Raw genomic sequence first — 24,784 nt, forward strand, 5'->3', positions numbered from 1 at the left:
GCCTCTCACTGTTGTGGCCTCTCCCGTTGCAGAGCACAGGCTCCAGACGTGCAGGCTCAGTGGCCATGGCTCATGGGCCCAGCCACTGTGCGGCATGTGGGATCTTCCTGGACCAGGGCACGAACCCGTGTTCCTTGCATCAACAGGCAGACTCTCAACCACTGCGCCACCAGGGAAGCCCTGATTTGCATATGTTGAAGAATCCTTGCATGCCTGGAATAAACCCCACTTGATCATGGTGTATGATCCATTTAATGTGCTGTTGGATTCTGTTTGCTAGTATTTTGTTGAGGATTTTTGCATCTATGTTCGTCAGTGATACTGGCCTGTAGTTTTCTTTCTTTGTGACATCCTTGTCTGGTTTTGGTATCAGAGTGATGGTGGCCTCTTAGAATGAGTTTGAGAGTGTTCCTCCCTCCGCTATATTTTGGAAGAGTTTGAGAAGGATAGCTGTTAGCTCTTCTCTAAATGTTTGATACAATTCACCTGTGAAGCCATCTGGTCCTGGGCTTTTGTTTGTTGGAAGATTTTTAATCACAGTTTCAATTTCAGTGCTTCTGATTGGTCTGTTCATATTTTCTATTTCTTCCTGATTCAGTCTTGGCAGGTTGTGCATTTCTAAGAATTTGTCCATTTCTTCCAGTTTGTCCATCTTATTGGCATAGAGTTGCTTGTAGTGATCTCTCATGATCTCTTGTGTTTCTGCAGTGTCGGTTGTTACTTCTCCTTTTTCATTTCTAATTCTATTGATTTGAGTCTTCTCCGTTTTTCTCCTTATGAGTCTGGCTAATGGTTTATCAATTTTGTTTATCTTCTCAAGGAACCAACTTTTAGTTTTATTGATCTTTGCTATCGTCTCCTTCATTTCTTTTTCATTTATTTCTGATCTGATTTTTATGATTTCTTTCCTTCTGCTAACTTTGGGGTTTTTTTGTTCTTCTTTCTCTAATTGCTTTAGGTGCAAGGTTAGGTTGTTTATTCGAGATGTTTCCTGTTTCTTGAGGTAGGATTGTATTGCTATAAACTTCCCTCTTAGAACTGCTTTTGCTCCATCCCATAGATTTTGGGTCGTTGTGTCTCCATTGTCATTTGTTTCTAGGTATTTTTTAATTTCCTCTTTGATTTCTTCAGTGATCACTTCGTTATTAAGTAGTGTATTGTTTAGCCTCCCTGTGTTTGTATTTTTTATGGATCTTTTCCTGTAATTGATATCTAGTCTCATAGCGTTGTGGTCGGAAAAGATACTTGATAAAATTTCGATTTTTTAAGTTTACCATTGCTTGATTTGTGACCCAAGATATGATCTATCCTGGAGAATGTTCCATGAGCACTCGAGAAAAATGTGTATTCTGTTGTTTTTGGATGGAATGTCCTATAAATATCAATTAAGTCCGTCTTGGTTAATGTATCACTTAAAGCTTGTGTTTCCTTATTTATTTTCATTTTGGATGATCTGTCCATTGGTGTAAGTGGGGTGTTAAAGTTGCATGAACTTTATTGTTTGAGGACTTCATTTAACTAGATACACAGGAAGAACAAAATATCTTTTGTGAGGCTTTCTTATCATTGACAATGGGCATTGGCATCTTTCTGGAAAATATAAATTCAAGTAAACCTGCCGACTGTAAAATATGAAATTAAGAGCAGAAAGGAAATTTAATAGGTGACTCTTAGAATAGCTCACATTGACAAGTACCTATTATGCATCAGGTAATAGGTACTGACGCATACTGTCAGTATCCTTGTCTCTGCCTCTAGACTTGAAATGAAAAGTGCATCTCCACTTTAAAAGAGTTCTTTATTGCATTTGTATTCTTTCCTGGTCTGATTTTATTTCAAGAAAAGTGGAGGGAAATAATTAAGTGATACTACAAATGACTTCCCTAAATAATTTGCTGGAACAGGCATTATATTCAATTAAATTGTTTCTTTTTAATAAAAAAGAACTTTGAAAGTGAACAAGTTAGACATACTGTTTTGAGAAATGATAACATATTGTTTGTTTAAGATGTAGAGCTGAATTGAATGGAGTCTTAGTAACTGACATTTCAAGTGGCTAATCAGTGGCTAGGAAGCTGTTTATAATTTACATTTTAGAAAAATATTCTGGAAAATAACAGTTTACTCCTTTTGTATTAAATCCTGTGAATTGGTATTCATTTTTATGGAGTAGACAAGCTATATAGATCTGGTTTCATTCAGGTACACATTAAAAAAAAATGCAATTATGGGCTTCCCCGGTGGCACAGTGGTTGAGAATCTGCCTGCCAATGCAGGGGATGTGGGTTCGTGCCCCAGTCCGCAAAGATCCCACATGCTGCGGAACGACTGGGCTGGTGAGCCACGGCCGCTGAGCCTGTGCGTCCGGAGCCTGTGCTCCACAGCGAGAGAGGCCACAACAGTGGGAGTCCCACGTACCGAGTAAAAAAAAAAAGCAATTATTATAATTCTATACTCACCAAGTCTAATTTCTTACGAAGACTCTGTCGACACAAATCATCAATTAACAATCTATAATAGGAAAGGAAAAGAGTTTTATTTGAGCTAAACTGGGGACTGTAGCCTGGGACACAGATTCAAGAGGCACTTGAATTGTGTTCTCCCATACTACAAAATGTGGGAGGCTAATATAGGCAAAAATCAAAAAGTTACATAAGTTGATTGTCAAGAAATAGGATTGGAGCTGGCAAGAAGTAAGGATCTTGTTAAGCAAGGATTGGTTGGACTCTGAAGTGTTTTCACAGTTACAAGAGGAGACCTTGAGATCATAAGGTTGCAGCTGGCAGCTGCTAGCAGGTATTGTTTTGAGAATGGCTAGCGGTGTCCTTAAGTTTGAAACAATTCAGAAAGGTCAGTTTCTCAGTGATGCAGGAATGTGTCTGAAACTACATCTGTAATAGCCACCCGCATCCATTTTGAATGCCTGAACCACGATTACTCCAATGATTTTTATTCTTTTCTTTAGTGGTTAAGGCAGATGTAAAATTCGTGTTTCACAGGCCATAAGACAGGCTCTTCTAGTTAGCATAAAGTTTGAGCCAAATCATATATAAGCCAGAATGATTTCCCCATACCTCAACATGTGAAAATGTCTTCTGTCAACTATACTTTGGGTGAAACAACTGATTTTTAGATAAAAATAAACATGAGAAAAAAATTAAAAGTAAAATATTAACATATTGTTTTCTCCAGTCTCTGGTGAACTGATACATTTGCACTCCAATTATCATTGAGAAAAAATTTTTTTGGCTGCACTGTGCAGCTTGCGGGATCTGAAAATTTTATAACGTTAGTATCGATCATTCAGTTGTATGTATTAAAACACACACATACACAGTAAACACATTTCAGATTGCTAGCTTGCATTTATGTTTGAAAAGTACATGGCTGCTTAGTAAAAATTACTCTATGAAAATTATATATAACATACTATTTATTACTAGGAGTGCACAGATTTAAATGCTAAGCAATTTAAAACATTCAAAGTTTTCCATATTCCATTTTTCAGCAGGAACTAAAGATAATTGTGGATTGTAATTAATAAAATTGTATTGAACATTATCGTGAAAGTAGAAGACAAAATTAATTTTATTATATACAAATCTCATTTGGGGAGGGATAATGAAGCTGTAAATAAATTGTCCTCACAATCAGAAATTGTTCATTCTTATATTGTTTCCAGATTTTTACTTCACTTGTTATCAAAGATATTTATAACATTTTGGTATATTTTTATTATGTGATCAGTTTACTTTTATATCATTTATGTGTATATTGCTTGTTCAAAGGTATCTTTGGAATAGTCTCTCAAACATACAGTTGAGATTATTTTAAGACTGTGCAACAGTTCAAACTAGTTACAATCTCAGCTTCGAAGTTAGGTTTCCTTTTGCTTGCCTGGTAGTTAGTTGCATGCCTGTCACAAGCCCATTCTGGTACAAGATTATCCATTGTGTGGCTTAAACCTAAATTTGTCAGTCCATGTTTTCACTCATCCTCTCAAGTCTTGGCTCCACCCTAGATCTTTTTTTTGGTTTTTACTTAATTTAATTTTTATTTTAAACCCTCATGTGATTGACATGCACGTGAAATTTGGGAAGCCTGCTCTCACTCCATTTAAATGGATCTCTTAAGTGCCTGGTATGTGCCAGGCAAAGGGTTAGAGATTATTCTAAAGTTGTGTTTGAACAAGCAATGTATATGTAAATGATATAAAAGTAAACTAATCACATGATAAAAATATACCAAAAAATTGTAATATCTTAGATAACAAGTGAAATGGCAACAGTTGTTGCATGACCCCCTGTAGTCCTCACCACATCTTTACTATCATTCTACTTCTTAAAATATCAGCATTAAAAAAAAGGCTTTCAGACAGAGAAAGATAAATACTGTATGATATCACTTGTATGTGATATCTTGTATGTGATATCTTGTATCACTTGTATGTGATATTTTAGATATGTGAATCTAAAAAATACAACAAATGAATGAATATAACAAAAAGAAACAGACTTACAGATACAAAGAGCAAACTAGTGGTTACCAGTGGGAAGAGAGAAGGGGAAGGGGCAATATAGGGGTAGGCAATTAAGAGGCACAAACTACTATGTATAAAATAAATAAGCTACAAGGATATATTGTACTATACAAGGACTAGAGCCAATATTTTATAATAATTTTAAATGGAGTATAACCTTTAAAAATTGGGAATCACTGTGTTGAACACTGAAACTTACATTAATATTGTAAAGCAAATATACCTCAATTTAAAAAAAGAAAAGGAAACAAAGAAAAGACTGTATTATGGAACATATAAAATACACAGAATTGTAGAAATAAAACTGTAGTATATCACCCCCTGTATCCTTTGCTCAGTTTCAACAGTGCATTGCCAAGCAAGTTTCATGAAGCAAATCCCAGTCATCACATCATTTTGTCCACAAATAATTCAGGAAGTGTCTCTACAACAAAAAGACTCTGGGTTTGTTTTTTGTTTTGTTTTGTTTTTTTGACATAACCATGATACCATTACTACTAAAAATATCGTATTTTTTTAAATAGCGTCAAAAATCAAGGCATTCTTCGTATTTCCCTGATTGTCTCATTATTGTTTTTATGTTTGTTTGTTTGTTTGTTTTTATCATTTCATTTTAAGTTTCTTTGTTTGAACTACAGGGGAGGAAAAATAATCTTCCCTCTACTCCTCTGAGTTCTTCTTGACTAAGACCCCTGTAATAAAAGACAGATTAACAAGAGAAAAACAGAAGTGTATTAACATGTATACCTCATATATACATGGGAGATACCCAAGGAAAAAGGAGTTAATTCCTTGAGGTGGCTTAGAATTCAGGCTTAAATACCATTTTAATAAGGAAAGGGGAGGGAGGGATGTCAGCCACTTAGAGGAGAGTAAATGATTTTTGGGAAAAATGAATAGGCCCTTAGAAGACTACTCTTAGAAGAGTAGATGAAAGATATGATAGTTTGTGACAACGTTTGGTTGTGGTGTCAACTTCTAGTCTCTTCGTGTGACAAGAGTCAATATTCCCTAGTTGATGAAACTCTCAGGGAGGGGATTTACAACAATCGAGTTCCTTTTGGAGTATCTGTCTTAGGCAGATAAGGGAAGTTCATAGAAAGCTCTCCCTGTTTTTCAGGTGCCTACAGCTCAAAAGAATCAATATACCAAAGCAGCATATTTTGTTGTGGCACATTCTGAACTCCTACAGTCATGTTTTGGGATAACATAGTCTGCTGCACTGAAGAATCAAGATCTAGATGATATTTATCCATTGTGATTGTATGATGTGTCTTTTGAGACTTTCTCCCTCTCCTTTTTCATTTAATCTCTGGGTTCCTAACATAAAAGTGTTGTTCATCCCATTTTATAGAGGAAGAAACTGAAACTCAGAGATTCAGTAAACTTGCCTGAGGCTTATTAGTAGGTGGTAAGTGCCAGTGCCAGAATTAAAACCAGGCTTGTCCACCTCTGTTGGTCTTTCCCTATATCATGTTGTTGCCCTTGCATTGTTCCCACTTTCATTTTCATGCTGTTTAGTCTTTTGTACTTCTTGCCTAATCACTTATTCTAAAAGATCTTCAGACCCTCACATGCACATTTTGAAACCCCCCACTTTAAAATATAGACTCTTAGGGATCCAGACACCCTGCAAAAATGATGTCACTCCCTTCCAACAATAAATCACAGAATGAAGGAAAATTTTTTCTCATTTGCTTGAATTCATTTGTTTTAAGCTAACAGTCTTCCAGGGATATTTGTACCTATAATGATCAACTGCTGTCAGTGCCGCCCTGAGACCTTCTCAATCCATCTCTGTTCTAGTTGCATGCAAAGTTTCCCTCATACTATGGTAGGGCTGTATTTCATCCTTACCTTTCTCCACCCATTTAGGGCCTATGTTGCTTAGTAATGCACTATACCTGTTTTTATAGTACAAAGATTTTTCTCATAGGTGAAAGATTTATCCTAATCTTTTTCTGAACTTTTAAAATTTAATATTATTGTGTGGTTGTGTTTTAGATTGGAGAATTAATATATGTTTTGGCAGGAAGAGGTATGATCCCCTTGCCTTCCAGATTCTTTCCAATGGATTCTTCAACTCCGCTTGACCATAGCAGTTCTCCAGAAGAAGGTAGAGTATCTGTGCATTTATTTCATTTCTAATGTTGAAGGATGGTACCATTCCTCATATAGTCACCTAAGCACCCTCACAGCACATTTTTCCAATATATGATTACATTTCTGAAGGCTCCCTTTTAACTTTATTATGTCAGCATACATGGAATAGAGTACCATTTTAACAATTAAGAAAATGTCGATGGTGATTCTTTTTTAAATCTTTATTTCTTTTAGTCTTCAGGTAAATATTATAATTTGGCATTCAAAATATTTACTCAGCAAAATTTTCCATTTTCCAAGTAACTTGGAAATAACTACAATGTCAAATTCTATATACTATAATATAACCTGTACTTCTACCCAGTGTCCTAGTTTAAAGTGTAAGGTTATTACTGAAAGAAAATGGCAATTCTTGCCTGTCCTTGAGAGGTGTCTTTCTTTACATTTCTTTCTGTTCCTCCTACCTTCTAACCACTGATAGGAGCACAGTGGCCACTGAATTTTTAGCAAGTTGATGATGTTTCTACGAAAGAACCACTTGACTAGAACTCTTTGTAGAGAAAAATATCTTTAATTCCTGAAGACTTACTCTTGAATTACTGAATTAGGACTACTAGAAATGTGTTGCCTATTTCTTTCTACTCTGGTTAATAAAGGCCATAACTGCAGTGTTATATTTCAGACCTCCCAAGTCCATCCTGGATAACAACATTAAGGGTGTAACTGATCATTGCAATCATGAATGTTTTTGCTTCCCCTAGTGCTTAATAAGGAAGATCCAGTTCTGTATTTGAAATGTAAGCTCCATCAAATCCTGGATGTGGACCTTAAATTGCCACTGACTAATGAAGCCAAGGAGAAGGCCTTGGCTTTTGCAGCACAGCAGCAGATATCGAAGATAGAGTATGAGAGAAGGTTGATCACAGGCACTCTGGAGAGCAGTAGCATCCGCTTGGCCATCGCCCTCCTGGGGCTGACCAAGATCGAGGTGGGAATGGAGGACAGAGGATGTGCTGAAATTAGTCTCTCTTTAAAAATGTACAGAGATCATAACAATGTTTTTACATATAAAAATGATGAAAGCTGCTTTTCCTCAGAAAGACAGCTCAGTAGCTTTTTTCTTTTTTACCTCATTAAATAATAAATCTGAAACAAATTGTTCTGCTAGGTAATTTTAGGCATTACAGTATGGTTGATATTTCACAGTAGTTCTCAATTCTGCCTCTACATTGGGATGCCCTGGAGAACTGATCCCAGTGCTCAGGCCCCACCAGAACAATTCAGTATCAATCTCTGGAAGAGGGTGAGTGGGGACATACTCTACAAGTTGTCCAGGATATTCTGTTGTTCATCCAGAGAGGATCATTTCTGGGGTCAGATTACCAGGCTGAGAATCCAGACTCTAACACTGTCCAGCTATGTGACTGTGAGCTGATAACTTAAAACTCCTCCAGCCTTGATTTTTACATTTGTAATAAGGAGATAATGGTCATTAATGAAAACTAAGTGAGATAATTATATAAAATGCTTAGCGTAGTACCTAGTATATAATTAGTGCTCTCTAGATGTATGGCATTGTTGTTGTTGTTGTTACTGTAGACTCTACTGTATTACAGCTTGAACTCTATCTTATAATTGAAATAAGGTACAGTCGAGTCGCCACAGAGCCACGAAAGCGATTCTTCTAAAATGGAAACCTGCACACTTTGCTCCTTTGCTCCCCTGGCTTTTCTAGCTTGTGTCAGAATGAAAACCAACATCTTTACGGTGGTCTTCATGACCCTCCTGGTCAGGCCCATCCCCTTTCCTGACCTCAGCATCTCCACTGGAGCCCATTCACTCCTGTCCCTCCCTGTGTACAGGCCTTCTTGCTGTTCTTCCAGCGCCCGAAGAAGGCCTGCTCCCTGCGGCCTGTGCACGTCTGTCCTTTGTTGCTTTTCTCTGGACGTTAGAGGCTGCGTCCCTCAGTTACTTCAGGTCTGCTGGAATGCTACCGCTGAGCTTCTGCTTTACCAGCTTGCATTTTTAAAAGAATCCCTTACTTCCGCCAGCCACTTTCCGAACCCTAAACTTCTTTCAGTTTTCTCTGTCGGTAGCATTTACCATCTGAGAGTAGTATATTTATGTGTTTACTCTTTATCTCCAGCAAGGGAATTTGTGAGAAGATATTTGTTTAGTTAACTCTCATATCACCAGTGCCTAGAAAAGTGTGCACTGTACCAAGGTAGTCACTAAATCTTTGTTCACTGAAGGAATAAATAGTAATTTTTAGAATCCTGCTTGTTTAATGTTAGTCTTGATTTACATAGGTTACAACAAAACCATTGGCATTGTAGGGGTGATTTATTTTTTTATTTGTCAGAATGCTAGAATGAATATAGTCTAAGCACCAATTTCTAACAATTTGTGCTGTTATTTTATGGATGACCTGGATTTTTAAGTTCTGATAAGGTCAAAAATATCAAGGCCCAAGGCTCTGATATCCTCCAGACTGACCTGTACACACTGTGCATCTAAGAAGCCAATGGCTCTCTCTTCAGCTCATACCAAAATGCTTACTTCTGCTATAGAGCAGTGCATTTGGGAAGGTTTATGTTCAACTTTCAGTGCACTATTACAATAAAAATGTTCAATAGGTGGCTTTTTTCAAAATTCATGCCTATTATAGTGCTCTCTCTCTCTCTCTTTCTCTCTTTCCTTTTAAATTGTCTTCATTCATACCTTTTGTCGAAAATTTTATGTAAATGAAAAAATGTTTGAGGGAGATGGATTTTGTCTGTGGATCCCTTTTCTATTATTTATGCATGTATATAGTTTCTATCTTTCTCCCTCTTCTTTAACTTTCTCCCTGGAACCCAGCACACTTTTTGTTTCTTATTGCATTTATCAAATTATGTTTTGTATATGATTTTTTTAAATTTACCTATTTTCCCCATCAGATTGTGAATTCCTAGAAATCTAAAAACTTTTGTCATGTGTTTTTTTGTCTGTCCCTCAGTGTCTTGTGCATGAGAAGTGCTGTCATTGTTTAATTGGATTGAACATGTACCTGACAGACAAATGGTACTTTAAACCTGTAGTCTTCGTTGTATAGGCTAATGTCAATCCAGGTTGCCTCATAGCCTGATTTTTCACAAAGTCATCTTGCTGTTTACTTATCCTTATTTCCCTCCCACCTTTGCAGGATGGGTATATGTATGTCTCCACTTCTCCAAAATTGTTGGTGGAAATAGTAATAATTATTATTATTTATGATTAAATCTTGACTTCTTTAAAATTTAAATTTTAAGCAGTCTGTAAATTTAAAATGAGAAGTTGTTTTCACTTGAAGATTACAGTTTTCTTTGAAGTCTACAAATATCATGAATTTTTTTTTTTATTTTGGCAAAAACTCTCTAAATGCAAAAAATAACTACAGAAGTATTGAATATGCCAGTCTAAGAAAATCAGCTACACCAAATCAGAACGTATAGGCACATCTTATTCTGTTGATATACATGTAGTCATAGAGTTTTCTTTTCAAGTGCAGTTATCACTGCACTGTTGAAATATAATAATGCTAATACAGCAGAACAGTAAACAGAATTGATTTTAAAAGTTCTTTCTCCTTGTATAGTATTTGACACCTTTTTTTCCCCAAATACTTTTATGTACACTTTTCAAATTATTTCCATGACCCCATGGAGAAGTGGAGAGAAGATAGGATTACACTTGTAATACAAAACAAGTGGAATGACTGAGGTATAAAAAAACCTAAGTTGCCCTCACTGACAGGGCAGAGATTACAGCCCAGATCAGGGTAGAGACATTATTGTATTTGAAAGCTGGAAAATAAATAATGCTGAACACTCAGAGACACATAGTACAACCTCTTACTTTTACAGACCTATTAACCAAGATGCCAAAATAGTAAGATAGTAGCCCAAGGTGACACCACTGATTTGTGACAGATTAGAAATGGGCCTAGGTTTTTACCTCCCAGAGTCCATTACTCTTTTCCTTGCCCTGCATAGCCTCCAGATCATATGTTCATTTCTTAGTTTACTGCCATGAAATTGTATAATGGAATAAATGAAAGTCTAGAATTCTCTGTTATAGCATAAAATAACTATATAACAAATAAAATCTAAAATTATCCTTGAAATAAATCTGTTTAGAGCAAAATCTAATTGAATAAATGTAATTACTTTTCCACCAAAGAAAAGTGACATGTCTAATTTTTTATTATACAGCCATGTGCAATTTGAATTGTTGAAATATTTATAAGGTAATAGCATTATGATGTATCTACTTTATATACTCTGAGAGACAGGATCTTTTGTCAGGAGCATGAATAGCTGGCACTTTACACTTAGCGCTCATGTATTGAATTCATATTCTCCTGGCCATTAATAAACTAACTCTAGTGATATACTCATTGGTAGTAGGAAGATTCAGAGCTTGCAAGGAAGTTTCCTTATGTTTTCTATTAACTTCCTCAATTTTATGTTTTAAAAGCCATGCTTTGTACTCTGGGATAAATGGTGAGGAAACTCATTGAAATTTTGAAATTTGACATTTTTAAAAAGGAAATCTAAAAGATCCCCTTGGTGAGGATTCGGTAGAGTAGAGAAAAGGTTTTTGCATTTGAATAATTTAAGTGCACTTCAGATCGTGAAATAAGTACCTGTCGATACTGTCAAAGATAAACAAAGCCAGACACTAGTTAAAACAAGCATAGACTTTATTCAGTAACTGTTGCATCAGGGAGGAGGATCCAGTATGAGCTGAACTCAGGAGAGAGAATAAGCTGGGGCCTGAGAAGTGTCAGGGACGTGAAGTTTACAAGAAGCAGGAGGGAGTTGGTCACTGCAATCTGGACTTGTTAATTGATGCTTATAAAGAGAAACAAAGTTCTGGAATCTTTGTGACAGGAGGGAGGTAGTGATGCAAGTTAGAACTAAGTACCTACCTGGCTGGGAGCATTATCTCCTTGAATTTTTGCATTTCAAAGGGAGGGCTCTGAGGTCCTTGAGAAGAAGACAGTTCTGGGTGGTAGATTTACATCTCAAAAGGAGAGAGAAGGGAGTTATAATTGCAAGCTTTCTAAAGTAACTGCTCTAGGAGGGGTTCAGGAGCCTATCTACCTATCACCAGATTTTGACTGGAACAAACAGTAAATTATCCTTGCAGCATTGAACTTTCCCAAATAGGGACCTTAAGGGGGACTGGAGTCGTCCTAGGAATATGGCCTTGAGCTGTTAGAAACGTTGTTAGTGCTTGTTCAAGTCTCTTAGTGTGTGTGTGTGACGGAAAGGGGTAGACAAAATCATTTGTGCTGAGAATCTGCATTTTTATAGGCTAAAGTTGAGGCCTGGTTGAGAAGATGGCTTGGAGGAGCCTGACTAGAGTTTGATCAAGAAGAGAGTGTGTATCCGTACATATATATATATATTTTAATAAATTTATTTATTTATTTATTTTTGACTGCCTTGGGTCTTCGTTGCACTGCGTGGGCTTCTCATTGCAGTGGCTTCCCTTGTTGCGGAACACAGGCTCTAGGCGCGCGGGCTTCAGTACTTGTAGCTCGTGGGCTCTAGAGCGCAGGCTCAGTAGTTGTAGCCCACAGGCTTAGTTGCTCCATGGCATGTGGGATCATCCCCGACCAGGGCTTGAACCCGTGTCCCCTGCATTGGCAGGCAGATTTTTAACCACTGCGCCGCCAGGGAAGCCCCGTGCATATTATTTTGAATGACTTGCAGATATAGAAGGCAGATGATCCACTTTGGGATAAAGAACTAGTTGCTTATATGAATAGATAATTTTTTCATGATAACTAAAAAAATAAACCAAGCCAAAACAGTGGTAAATGAATTAATTTACCTTTCTGCATTTACATGATTTTAATTGCCAAAATAAAGTAGGTGGAAAATGTGGCTTTGAGAGGAAAAAAAAAAAAAACTTGTGGATTTTATAGATAATGATCTAGTGAATGGGATAATTGCCAAAGGAACTAAAGCTTATTTTTGCTGAGTAATGATATCATGGTTACAATCATGTTGATGACAAGGACAACAATGGTGATGATAATGACAGCCAACATTTATTGAATTCTTAAAATATGCTCCAAGGACCTGGCATTTGTTTATACTTTAAATATACCAGGGATAGGCAATGTGTACTATTATTGCCCGTGTTTCCCAAATGAAGACTTTGTGGCTTTGGTTAATAACCTGGCCAGGCTTGTTTAAAATTGGGGTATAAATTCAGGCAGTCTGTCTTCAAGAAGACTTGGTCTAACCCTTAGGCTCTACTACGTGTTTAGCAGTAGAAGGTCCAGATAAAACGAAACGATTGCCTACTTCTATGCTCTGCATTGCTTAGTTCATACTTAGCTGGGTTTATCTTCAGGGTCCCATTTTAGGAATGACAGTGTTGAACTAGATTGTGTCGAGAGAAGCATATGCATGGGGGTAAGTTGTAACCCACATCATATAAGTAAAGGTTGAATGGACTAAAAATAATCAGACCTATTTGAAAGGGATGTTTGGAGGTTTGTGGAGGGATAGGACCTAGTTTTATAGATGCATATTCTTTTCCCCAAAATTGTCATTAGCAAAAGAGAGGGGACTAACTGTACTGCTGATAAGAACTAGAGCTGATGGGAAGATGTTAAGGAACACCAGGTTCGACTCACAGAGGGAAGTGCTTTCTCAGTACTGTTCACTAGTGGAATGACTCCTTCCTGAGACAATGAATTCCTCATCACTGAAAGGACTAGAGCGGGTGACATTGAGCATCTCTCAATAAAGGATGACTCTTTTGAGTCTATGAAACATGTTAGTGTTGTCCTCTACCAAGTAAACAATAGTATGTCTAAAGAAATGAACAAATTCAATCCCTTGAGGGATTTTTTTCACCCAAATATGGAGTCTAAGTACATAATGCTGTCTTTTTTGTTTGTTTATTTTGGAGGCAACGGGTAAGAGGATTACATTCCAATTTTAGTTTCTATTTATTTGCAGATTTGTATGTTCTTTAATATCTCAAAGTTGAAGAAGCCAAAGTCCATTTTATACCTAACAGAGCTGAGCCTTCCAGAACATTTTGATATCCCCAAGACAATCTGCATTCCTTGGATTCCGGAAACTCAAGCTAAATTGATTCAATATCAAGGAACTAAATCTGCAGAAAAAACAGGTAACCAATAATGTGTACACTGCAGTATCTAGCACTGTCTCAGGTACCTGCAATACTAAAATACAAAGAAGAGATTATGTTAACTAATAGGATGTTCGTAATATAATTGAAGAGATAGTCCAGCTACATAAATACCAATTGTTGAATGGTACTTTACATTATAAATAACCAATGTACTACATCATAGTAATTTAAATTACATACTGAATTTGGGTGCCAAATACTGGTACTGAAATTTACTGAAATTTGCCAACCTGTCTTTGGTAAAGAGTGGTTATCTGATTAAGACAATAAGCGCTCTTTGAAGAAGGTGAGCTCTTGCTTTCACAGGGAACTTGGTTACAAAGTTTCCCTGGAGTTGAGACTTACGCTGGCCCTAAAGGATAGGAGGGATATTGATGGGAAGAACATATCAGAGGAGAAAAAAGCCATTTATGAGCAATTTATCTTTCATCTGGACAAGGGCCTATTTTAGTTGAGTACCTACTTTTGGTCTCCTTTATTCTGTGTATTTGTGTTACTTACTGCTATACAGCAATGTGATTGTGTGTATGTGTATGTTTTTTTAATATTCTTTTCCATTATGGTTTTTCATAGGATATTGAATATAGTTCTCTGTGCTATACAGTAGGACCATGTTGTTTATCCATTCTATATATAAAAGCTTACGTCTGCTGACCTCAACTTCCCGTTGCATTTCTCCCCCATCCGCCTCCCTGTTGGCAACCACCAGTCTGTTCTCTATGTCTGTGATTCTGTTTCTATTTCATAGATAGGTTCATTTGTGCCATATTTTAGATTCCACAAATAAGTGATATCGTATGGTATTTGTCTTTCTCTTTCTGACTTACTTCACTTCGTATGATAATCTCTAATTGCATCCATGTTGCTGCAAATGGCATTATTTCATTCTTTTTTATGGCTGAGCAGTATTCCATTGTATATATGCTGCACATCTTTATCCATTCATCTGTCAATGGACATTTAGGTTGTTTCCATGTCTTGGCTATTGTGAATAATGCTACTATGAACATTGGGTGCATGTATCTTTTTGAATTATACTTTTGTCTGGATATATGCCCAGGAGTGAGATCACTGGATCATATGGTAATTCTATTTTTAGTTTTCTGAGGAACCTCCATAATGTTTTCCACAGTGGCTGCACCAACTTACATTCCCACCAACAGTGTAAGAGGGTTCCCTTTGGTCCACATCCTCTCCAGCATTTGTTATTTGTAGACTTTTTAATGATGAGCATTCTGACTGGTATGAGGTGGTACCTCATTGTAGTTTTGTTTTGCATTTCTCTAATAATTAGCGATGTTGAGCATCTTTTCATGTGCCTGTGGGCCATCTGTATGTCTTCTTTGGAGAAATGTCTATTTAGGTCTTCTGCCCATTTTTGGATAGGGTTGTTTGTTTTTTTGTTGTTGAGTTGTGTGTGCTATTTGTATATTTTGGATATTAAGCCCTTGCAGATATTTTCTCCCATTCTGTAGATTGTCTTTTCATTTTGCTTATGGTTTCCTTTGATGTGCAAAAGCTTGTAAGTTTGATTAGGCCCCATTTGTTTATTTTTGTTTTTATTTCTATTGCCCTGGGAGACTGACCTAAGAAAACATTGGTATGATTTATGTCAGAGAATGTTTTGCCTATGTTCTCTTCTAGGAGTTTTATGGTGTCATGTCTTATATTTAGGTCTTTAAACAATTTTGAGTATTTTCATGTATGGTGAGAAGGTGTGTTCTAACTTCATTGATTTACATGTGGCTCTCCAACTTTCCCAACAGCACTTGCTGAAAAAACTGTCTTTTCTCCATTGTATATTTTTGCCTACTTTGTCGAAGATTAATTGACTGTAGGTGTGTGGGTTTATTTCTGGGTTCTCTATTCTGTTCCATTGGTCTGTATGTCTGTTTTTGTGCCAATACCATGCTGTTTTGATTACTGTAGCTTTGTAGTATTGTCTGAAGTCCAGGAGGGTTATGCCTCCTGCTTTGTTCTTTTTCTTCATGATTGCTTTGGTGATCCTGGGTCACTTATGGTTCCATATGAGTTTTAGGATTATTTGTTCTAGTTCTGTGAAAAATGTCATGGGTAATTTGATAGGGATTGCATTAAATCTGTAGATTGCTTTGGACAGTATGTCCATTTTTACAATATTAATTCTTCCAATCCAAGAGCATGGGATACTTCTCCATTTTTTTGAGTTGTCTTCAATTTCCTTTATTAATGTTTTACAGTTCTCAGCATATAAGTCTTTCACCTCCTTGATCAGGTTTATTCCTAAGCATTTTATTTTGGGGGGTGCAATTTTAAAAGGCATTGTTTTTTTACATTCCCTTTCTGATATTTCATTGTTGGTTTACACCAACAATGCAACCAATTTCTGTATGTTAATCTTGTCTCCTGCTGCCTTGCTGAATTTGTTTATCAGTTCTAGTAGTTTTTTTGTGTGGGATCTTCAGGGTTTTCTATATATAGTATCATATCATCTGTATATAATGACAGTTTTACCTTTTCCCTTCCAATTTGGATACCTTTCATATTTTTTTCTTTTCTGATTGCTGTGGCTTCCAATACTGTGTGAATAGAAGAGGTGAGAGTGGGCATCCTTTCTTGTTCCAGATTTTAGCAAGAAGGCTTTCAGCTTTTCACCATTGTGTATTATATTGGCTGTGGGTTTGTCATAAATAGCTTTTATTATATTGAGATATGTTCCCTCTATACTTTGGTAAGAGTTTTTATCATGAATGGATGTTGAATTTTGTCAAATGCTTTTTCCACACCTGTTGAGAGGATCATGTGGTTTTTGTCTTTTTCTTTCGTTAATGTGATGTATTACATTGATTGATTTGCATAATGTTGAACTATCCTTGTGAACTTCGGATGAATCCCATTTGGTTATGGTGTATGATCTTTTTTATGTCTTGTTGGATTTGATTTGCTAACATTTTGTTGAGAATTTTCACATTTATATTCACCAAAGGTATTGGCCTGTAATTTTCTTTTTTGGTGGTGTCTTTGACTGGTTTTGGTATCAGGGTGATAGTGGTTTCATAGGATGTCTTTGGGAGTGTTTCCTCCTCTTCAGTTTTTTGGAAGAGTTTGAGAAGGATTGGTATAAGTTATTTGTGTGTTTGATACAACTTGCCTGTGAAGCCATCTGGTCCTAGACTTTTGTTTGTAGGGAGTTTTTAAATTATAGATTCTATTTCACTTTTAGTGATCAGTCTGTTCAAATGATCTATTTGTTCTTGATTCAACTTTGGTAGGCTAAAGTATTCAAAAGTAATTTACATTTTTTGTTCACTTTTTTCCTAGTTGGTGGATAATAGTAGGAATATAATTTCTTTACTAGGGCTTTTTATTTGTTATCTTCCTATGGCTTTGTGTTAACTATAAAGTTTTTCTAAATCTGAAAAGGTGATTGCAAATAATAAGGTACAGGGTAATCTGTTCACTTTGCCTTCCTAGGATATCTGAGAACCCAGATTCAAATGCCAAATGGCCAAGCAGGTAACAAGGATTTATGAATTGGGTCTGGTCTATGGCAATAGGGATGATGGGGCCTATGACAAACTGAAGAGTAAATGCCCTGCCTAGACATTCAAATTCCAAAAATAAAAATAAAAATAAAATCCTGAGCTAGACAAACAAGTGTGAGGTCATGTTTGACTGACCAGCTGTCAGTTTGAGACCTTTCAGGTTAAGTTGTTGTCTTTTTTTTTAATCTTTATTACCTCCAGCTTTTCTGTGTGCTATTAAATTTTTAAATGAAGAATTTATTTTCATAACATTTTAATCCCTTTTGAGATAACTGGATAAAGCTGTGTGCACTATAAACCTGGCTAGGATTGTCCGTTCAGGCCATTCATTTATTCAGCTGTTCATTCAACAACACTGTTCTGCATTGATTCTTTTAGGCAAAATGATGAAAATTGCTGTATTCGTCCCTTTGAAGGACTAATAGATAAGTAGCTCTTGTAATACAATGGGATAAGTATTGATAGAGAGGCACCTATATAGAGTATGTTTACAAATAAAACTAACATTAATACAGTTGATTATAGAGGGTAATTCAAATTTAAAAGAATTTTCATTTTGAGAAAACAAATAACTAAGGATACATAGCGTAGGCTTGCCATGAAACTCACAGTATAGTCTTACAAATGAAGACTGTGGCATATTAAGATGCTGTTTAATTATAAATAAGTATGAAGTGACTTATATTTGAAAGTCTTTCACTCAGATATTTTTCTAAGACTAATATGTGTCTTTCATATCAACTGTTAACTATCCATTTTGGTAAGAAAATTATTGTGAAAATTAAGAAAAAATAGAACTACAAACAATTTTAGAGGATTATCATAAAACTTACAATGTAATTAGCCAATCATGGTTCATGTCTAACTTAATTGTCTGTGCAGTTGAGTTTATAGAGGAACTTTTGAGCCCAAGTTTCTGTTTTCATTTCCTTCAGCATACATTTAAATAAAGTAAGTTTACATAAACAGAATATTCTAACTCAGGATAGTAGCAGGTCATATAAATACATACCCTTAGCAATCTACATTCTGTTGTGAAGCAGTGGACTTGATTAATGAAAAGGAAAAGAATATAAGCATTTTTACTTTAATAAATAACCTATTAGAATTTGAAGCAAAGAATATTAGATTTAAGGGTTTAAAAAACTTATTTTTATGGTATAAACTAATTTGAAGAGAACAAACCAGCAAATTCCTAGCAATAAGTATAGTAATGTAAAAGCAATTTTTTTTTTATGGGTGGCTTAGAGAAAGAAGGAAATGACAAGTGTTTATGTGGAGGAGTAGAGGTAGCCCAGTCTTCCTGCTAATTTCAGGAAAGGGGTGGAAGTAGAGTCATATAATCTCTTGAAGTTCTAAACTCATTAAAAAGAACTAGTTTTGATGTATTAAAAAATGGCTGTCTTCGGCCCCTTCATATTAATGTTGCCTATCAGTCTATACCTTTTTGAAATTCGTAAATAAAATTCCACAATTCTGCTTACATAGCTATTACCAAAATTATTAAAAATAATCTACTTAAATCTGTATTTATTTCAGCCCCATCATTTAGAAAAATATTTTTTTCCACTCTACCATTTAATTATAATGCTTTCATCAGAAGGAAATGAAGCTGTAAAGGAAGTGCATGTGCACGTAGTAGGTGCATCCATCTCTGTAGATGTGACAGATATACATATATGACAACAGTTTCCCATAGAAAGGAGACATCGCTTGTCCCGCTTCACTGATCTCAGAGATCCTATGAGTCCTTTATGATAGTGGACTGGGGTGGGTCTAACGTTTGTTGAACACCGACAATACACAAAACACTGCAAGGGTTGGTTTGTGTACATTTTCTTTTTTTTTTCCTCCAATTTATTTATTTATTTAAATTTATTTATATATTTATTTATATTTGGCTGCATTGGGTCTTCGTTGCTGTGCATGGGCTTTCTCTAGTTGTGGCGAGCGGTGGGGGCTACTCTTTGTTTGCGGTGTGTGGGCTTCTCACTGCAGTGGCTTCTCTTGTTGCGGAGCATGGACTCTGGGTGTGCAGGCTTCAGTAGTTGTGGCATGTGGGCTCAGTACTTGTGGCTTGCAGGCTCTAGAGCATAGGCTCAGTAGTTGTGGCGCATGGGCTTAGTTGCTCTGCAGCACATGGGATCTTCCTGGACCAGGGCTCGAACCTGTGTCCCCTGCAGTGGCAGGCGGATTCCTAACCACTGCGCCACCAGGGAAGTCCTGTGTACATTTATTCATTTAATTCTCCTGATAGATATTTCTGTCTCAGACCCTATTTAGGCATTAACTTCTATTTGCTAATTTGTGTACTCTTGCATTTCTCACAGCAATCTTTCCAAAGTGTTATTAGTCTTTTCAAACATCCTCTTCACTCCAGTCTTTTCCCCATCTCCAGCCTCCACTGGACAATGACTGCATCTATTCTCTCATGGAGGAATAGGGGTTTCATGAACATATACTCTTCCTTAACCCCCTTATTGCTTTCACCCCATTCTCTGAATAATAGGAATCTACTCTATCAGCCTTCCAACGTGTACCTTTTATCTTATCTCAGAACCTGTTTTGGGGCTCTTCTCCATCATTTATCATAGCTTTGTCTTCTCTGAGAATAGTTCCTTCACTTTTGGCTCCCAAGTGTTGTCAAACTTCAAAAACTAAAGAAACTCCTACCTTTCCCTTGGCAAACATATATCTCAGTAGAGGGATCTGCATTTGCAGTTTCTATTCATGCATGACTTTCTCAACTTCTCAAATCGGGCTTGTGCTACCACTGTAGCAAAACAGCTAGTTGCTTTCAGTGGACCATTCTCCGTCTACATCTTACTGGACCTCTATAGCATTTAACCTGGATGATTAAGCATCTACTCTTAGAATTCTAGGCATTTGATATCAAGGCTTTATCCTTGTTTCCTGCATTTCTTCTCCATCCCCTTGACAAGATTTCTTCTTAGTCTCTTTGTGAGTTCTTCCATTTACTCCATCAATATGGGAGTCTTCAAGGTTCTTCTTGCCCTAATGGGGCTATTATTACTTTTTACCCATCCCCTAGGGGATTTTGTACACTCCCATAGTTACAACTACCATTTACATCACCAGTATTTATTTCTATTCCTAACCTTTTCCTTCTGTTTCCAACTTATATATTCAGAGGCAGACTAGTCATGCCTACCTAGATATATATGCAAATAGATATACAAGTAGATAGATAGATAGATAGACAGATAGAAAGATATAGAGATATATCCCTCTAACTCAAAATGAATGCATTATTATTCTCCATTTATTTGTTTCTCACTACATAATCTTTATAATTTCAGATGGTGGGACTTGACCTGTCTCTTATATTAGAAATCTGGGCACGCTACTTGAAGCTTTTTTCTTCTGAGCCCATACCTGAAATTCATCTTGTAGTTCTAAATTTTCTGTAGTTTATTTCCTTTTCTTTTTCTCTACTCCCACTGTTATGATTCAGGTGTTCATCATCAGTTCACGAAATGAGAAAATAATCACATCTCTCTCTTCTCTCTTTGGTGCAAATTTAAGGAGATAACATGTCAGGAATTTAAATGCCTTATGGTATACCTAATAAATGTTGGCTATTAATAATATTCTAATCCCATCACCCTTTTTACACTTCACCTCTAGGCACAAGAATGATTAAATCTGACTGTGAAATATTACTGAAACATTTAGTGATTTTAGGTACAGACTTACTGTGATTCTAAAGGAACATAAACTTTATGAGTCTTCACTTTTTCAACCCCCCTTTCTAGACCCTATACCTACTTTTATATTTGTAATTTTACATTCTTTCTCTTGAAGAAGGCCCCCTAAATTGTGAAAGCCTCAGGCTGCAGAAAATCTGGACTTTTCCCTGGTTGTAGATATTGACTTAAAATTTCATCTACTTGTGGTTCTGGGGGTGTTGAAATTTATGAACAGGAAGAGTTCCACGGACCTTAAATAGATATAGGTAAGCAAGAAAACTCCAGTGGATCCAGGAGCACTTATCTGAGTCAGCTCCCCAATGTCGAAGGTCCTGTGTGTTCTGTGCCACCCATGAAAACTCTGTTCAAGGGCACTCAAACAAAATGCTCTGGGCTGATTTTGCTGATCACCTTAACCAGAGCTCAAACCCTCATTACTAAAGATTATCACTTCAGTTTCTAGCACTTTGTGCTATTGACCCAGTTTCTTCTTCTCTCCCAAGGGATACATGGCAGACATATTGGAAATGCATATTGTAGGAACAGTGTTTTCCTTCTTTCCTTCCCCCCATCTAATTCCAGTTTTCCTAATTTTCTAATATTTACTAATAATTAGCAGTCAAATAGGTGACAAATATCCACTAAATCCTTCCATGACAATGATCATGTAAAGTGATCATAAACATGTAGTAAACATTTGCTAGTAATAACTAACACTATAGGTAGTTCTACCCATTTTACAAAGATTAAATGCATTATTGTAATGCCTAAATTATCCTTCAGTATGAAAAAGACTGTAAAATTGTTGCAATAGAATGAACCTAAATTCCTGCTTAAAATTTATTAAGTATTCTTTGAAAAATAAACCCTACATCTGCATTATATCAAATAACTGCAAATGTATTTCAAATAGAATAAAAAATAAATTTCATTTAACAGAGTATCATTTAAAATGTTAGTTTTAGTGATTAAACTTAATTGAAACAATCTACTACTATTTTGTCAGCATTGCCAGTGGGCACCTAATTTCAAAAGTGTGCTTTAATTAATTTTCATCAACATATCTTGAGTTAAACTTGTATTATTATTATATTACATTTGGTTTTGGCAAAAACTGTTTTCAAATTTGCAAAGGCTTTTTGAAATAAAATTACTTTAATTCACTTAGAAATATAATTCAAATCCTCTGCATTTTCCAAAGAGGATCACCACAATAGTAAGCCATCAAGTTCGATTACAGTGTATAAAAGAATGGGAATAGATTTTGGAAGGAAATTTGTAATCCATATACTACATCGAAATCTCTCAAGAAAGGCAAGGGACACACAGCTCTGTTATTGGTCTTTAAATTTATATTTAATTATGAATATAATAGGTTCTGTTATAGTCTAGCTTCTGAGAATACTTGCAAGTATAGTCATATAAGTTAATACCTGTCACTTGAATTTACATCAAGTGAAAACTAAGAGGATATTCACCTATATTCATTCTCAAAACTTTATTCTCCTATTTATTTAGGTATTCCATTTCTAGCAGCTTTATTGAGATACCATTCACATACTGTGTAATTTACCAACTTAAAGTATATAATTCAGTGGTTTTTAGTATATTCATAGATACATGTTACCATTGCCACATTCAATTTTAGAACATTTATATGACCTCAAAAAGAAACACAGTAACCTTTAGCTATCAACCTGTTATCATTCATCCCTCCCGCTAGCCCTAAGCAATCGTTAATTTACTTTATCTATATATAGATTTGGTATTCTGGAGATTTCATATAAACAGCATCATATAATATGAGGTATTTTTGTGACTGGCTTCTTTCACTTAGCATAATGTTTCTATAGTTCATCCATGTTTTATCATGTATCAGAACTTCATTCCTTTTAATGACCAAACAATATTTCATTGTATGACTATACCATATTTTGTTTATCCATTCGTCATTTGATGGGCATTTGGGTTGTTTCTACCTTTTAGCTACCATGAATAATGTTGCCATAAACATTAGTGTACACGTTTTTGGGTGCAGATGTTTTCATTTCTCTTGGGTGTAATACATATACATATACATATACACACACACATACACACACACACATGCACACATCCATAGCTGGGAGTGGAATTGTTGAATCATATGGTAACTCTATGTTTAAACATCTGAGGAACTGCCAGACTGTTTTCCAAAGTGGCAGTTCCATTTTTACATTACACCAGCAGTGTATGAGGGTTCAAATATCTCCACATCAACAGTAACACTTGCTATCGTCTGACTTTTTTATTGTTGCAGTCCTTGTGGGTGGAAATGATATCTCATGTGATTTTGGTTTGCATTTCCTTGGTGTCTAATGATGTTGACCATCTTTCCATGTGCTTATTAGCCACTTATATATTTTATTTGTATAAATGTCTAGTGAGATCCTTTGCCTATCTTTGAGTTGCCGTTTTATTATTGAGTTGTAAATGTTCCATGTATTCTAGATACAATACCTTATCAGATATATGATTTTCAAATATTTTATCCCATTCTTTTGGTTGTCTTTTCATTCTCTTGATAGTATTCTCTGAAGCACAAAGTTTTTAATTTTGATGAAGTCCAGTTTATCTTGTTTAGTTGTTCCTATTGTTCTTGCTTTTGATGTCATATCTAAGAATCCACTGCCAAATTTGAGGTCATGAAGATTTAGTCCTCTGTTGCTTCTAAGAATTTTACAGCTTTAGTTCCTGATTTAGTTCTTTGATCTACTTTTGTTAATATTTGTATAGTGTTTGATGTAATGTCTAACTTCATTCTTTTCATGTGGCTATCCAGTGGGCTTGTCACCATTTGTTGAAAACACTGTTCTTTTGGCATTAAATGATCTTGGCACCCTTGTTGAAAATCAGTTGGCTATAGATACATTGTTTATTCCTGAATCCTGTTTTATCCCATAGATTTGTAGGTCTATCTTTATGCCAGTACCACACTTTTCTTAATACTATTGCTTTGTAGTAAATTTTGAAATCAGAAACTGTGAGTCCTGCTGCATTGTTCTTTTTGAACCATACTGTTTTGGCTGTTGTGGGATCCTCACATTTCCATATGGATTTTAGAATCAGCTTGTCAGTTTCTACAAACAAGTTTCTGGCATTCTGATAGGTATTGCATTGAATTTGTAGATCAATTTGGGAAGGATTATCATCTTAATATTGTCTTCTGATGCATGACCATGCAATATCTTTCCATTTCTTTAGGTACTCCTTAGTTTTTTTGTAGTTTTAAGAGTGGAAATTTTGTATTCCTTTTGTTAAATATCATCCTAAGTATTTAATTCCTTTTCATAACATTGTAAATGGAATTGTTTTCTTAATTTCATTTTTGGATTATTCATTGCAGATATATAGAAATACAGTTAATTTTTATATATTGAAATTATATCATGTGACCTTGTTGACCTGATTTTTTATTCTAATATGTTTTACTGGATTCCTGAGGATTTTCTATGTATAAGATAATGTCATATGCATATAGAGATGGTCTTACATCTCCCCTTCTAAAATGAATTCTTTTAATTTCCTTGCCTAATTGATCTGGTTAATATGCCCAGTATGTTAAATGTAGGTGATAAGAGGGGACATCCTTGTCTTCTTTCTGAGCTTAAGAAGAAAGAATCCAGTCTTTAAATTCTCATGATAGCTGTAGGTTTTTCATAGAG

The 24,784-nt window shown here is 35.7% G+C and overlaps 1 protein-coding gene across 1 annotated transcript in view; it reads left to right on the forward strand.

Moving 5' to 3' along the window:
• CFAP47 (cilia and flagella associated protein 47) overlaps positions 1 to 24,784 on the forward strand; it is a 533,433-nt gene that overhangs the window by 325,324 nt on the left and 183,325 nt on the right. The window contains 4 exon segments of the mRNA XM_032618881.1: positions 6,545 to 6,656; positions 7,405 to 7,631; positions 13,648 to 13,776; positions 17,249 to 17,273. Coding sequence (XP_032474772.1) covers positions 6,545 to 6,656; positions 7,405 to 7,631; positions 13,648 to 13,776; positions 17,249 to 17,273 — 493 coding nt within the window.

This window comes from Phocoena sinus, chromosome X, assembly GCF_008692025.1.
Source record: "Phocoena sinus isolate mPhoSin1 chromosome X, mPhoSin1.pri, whole genome shotgun sequence".
Lineage (NCBI taxonomy): Eukaryota > Metazoa > Chordata > Mammalia > Artiodactyla > Phocoenidae > Phocoena > Phocoena sinus.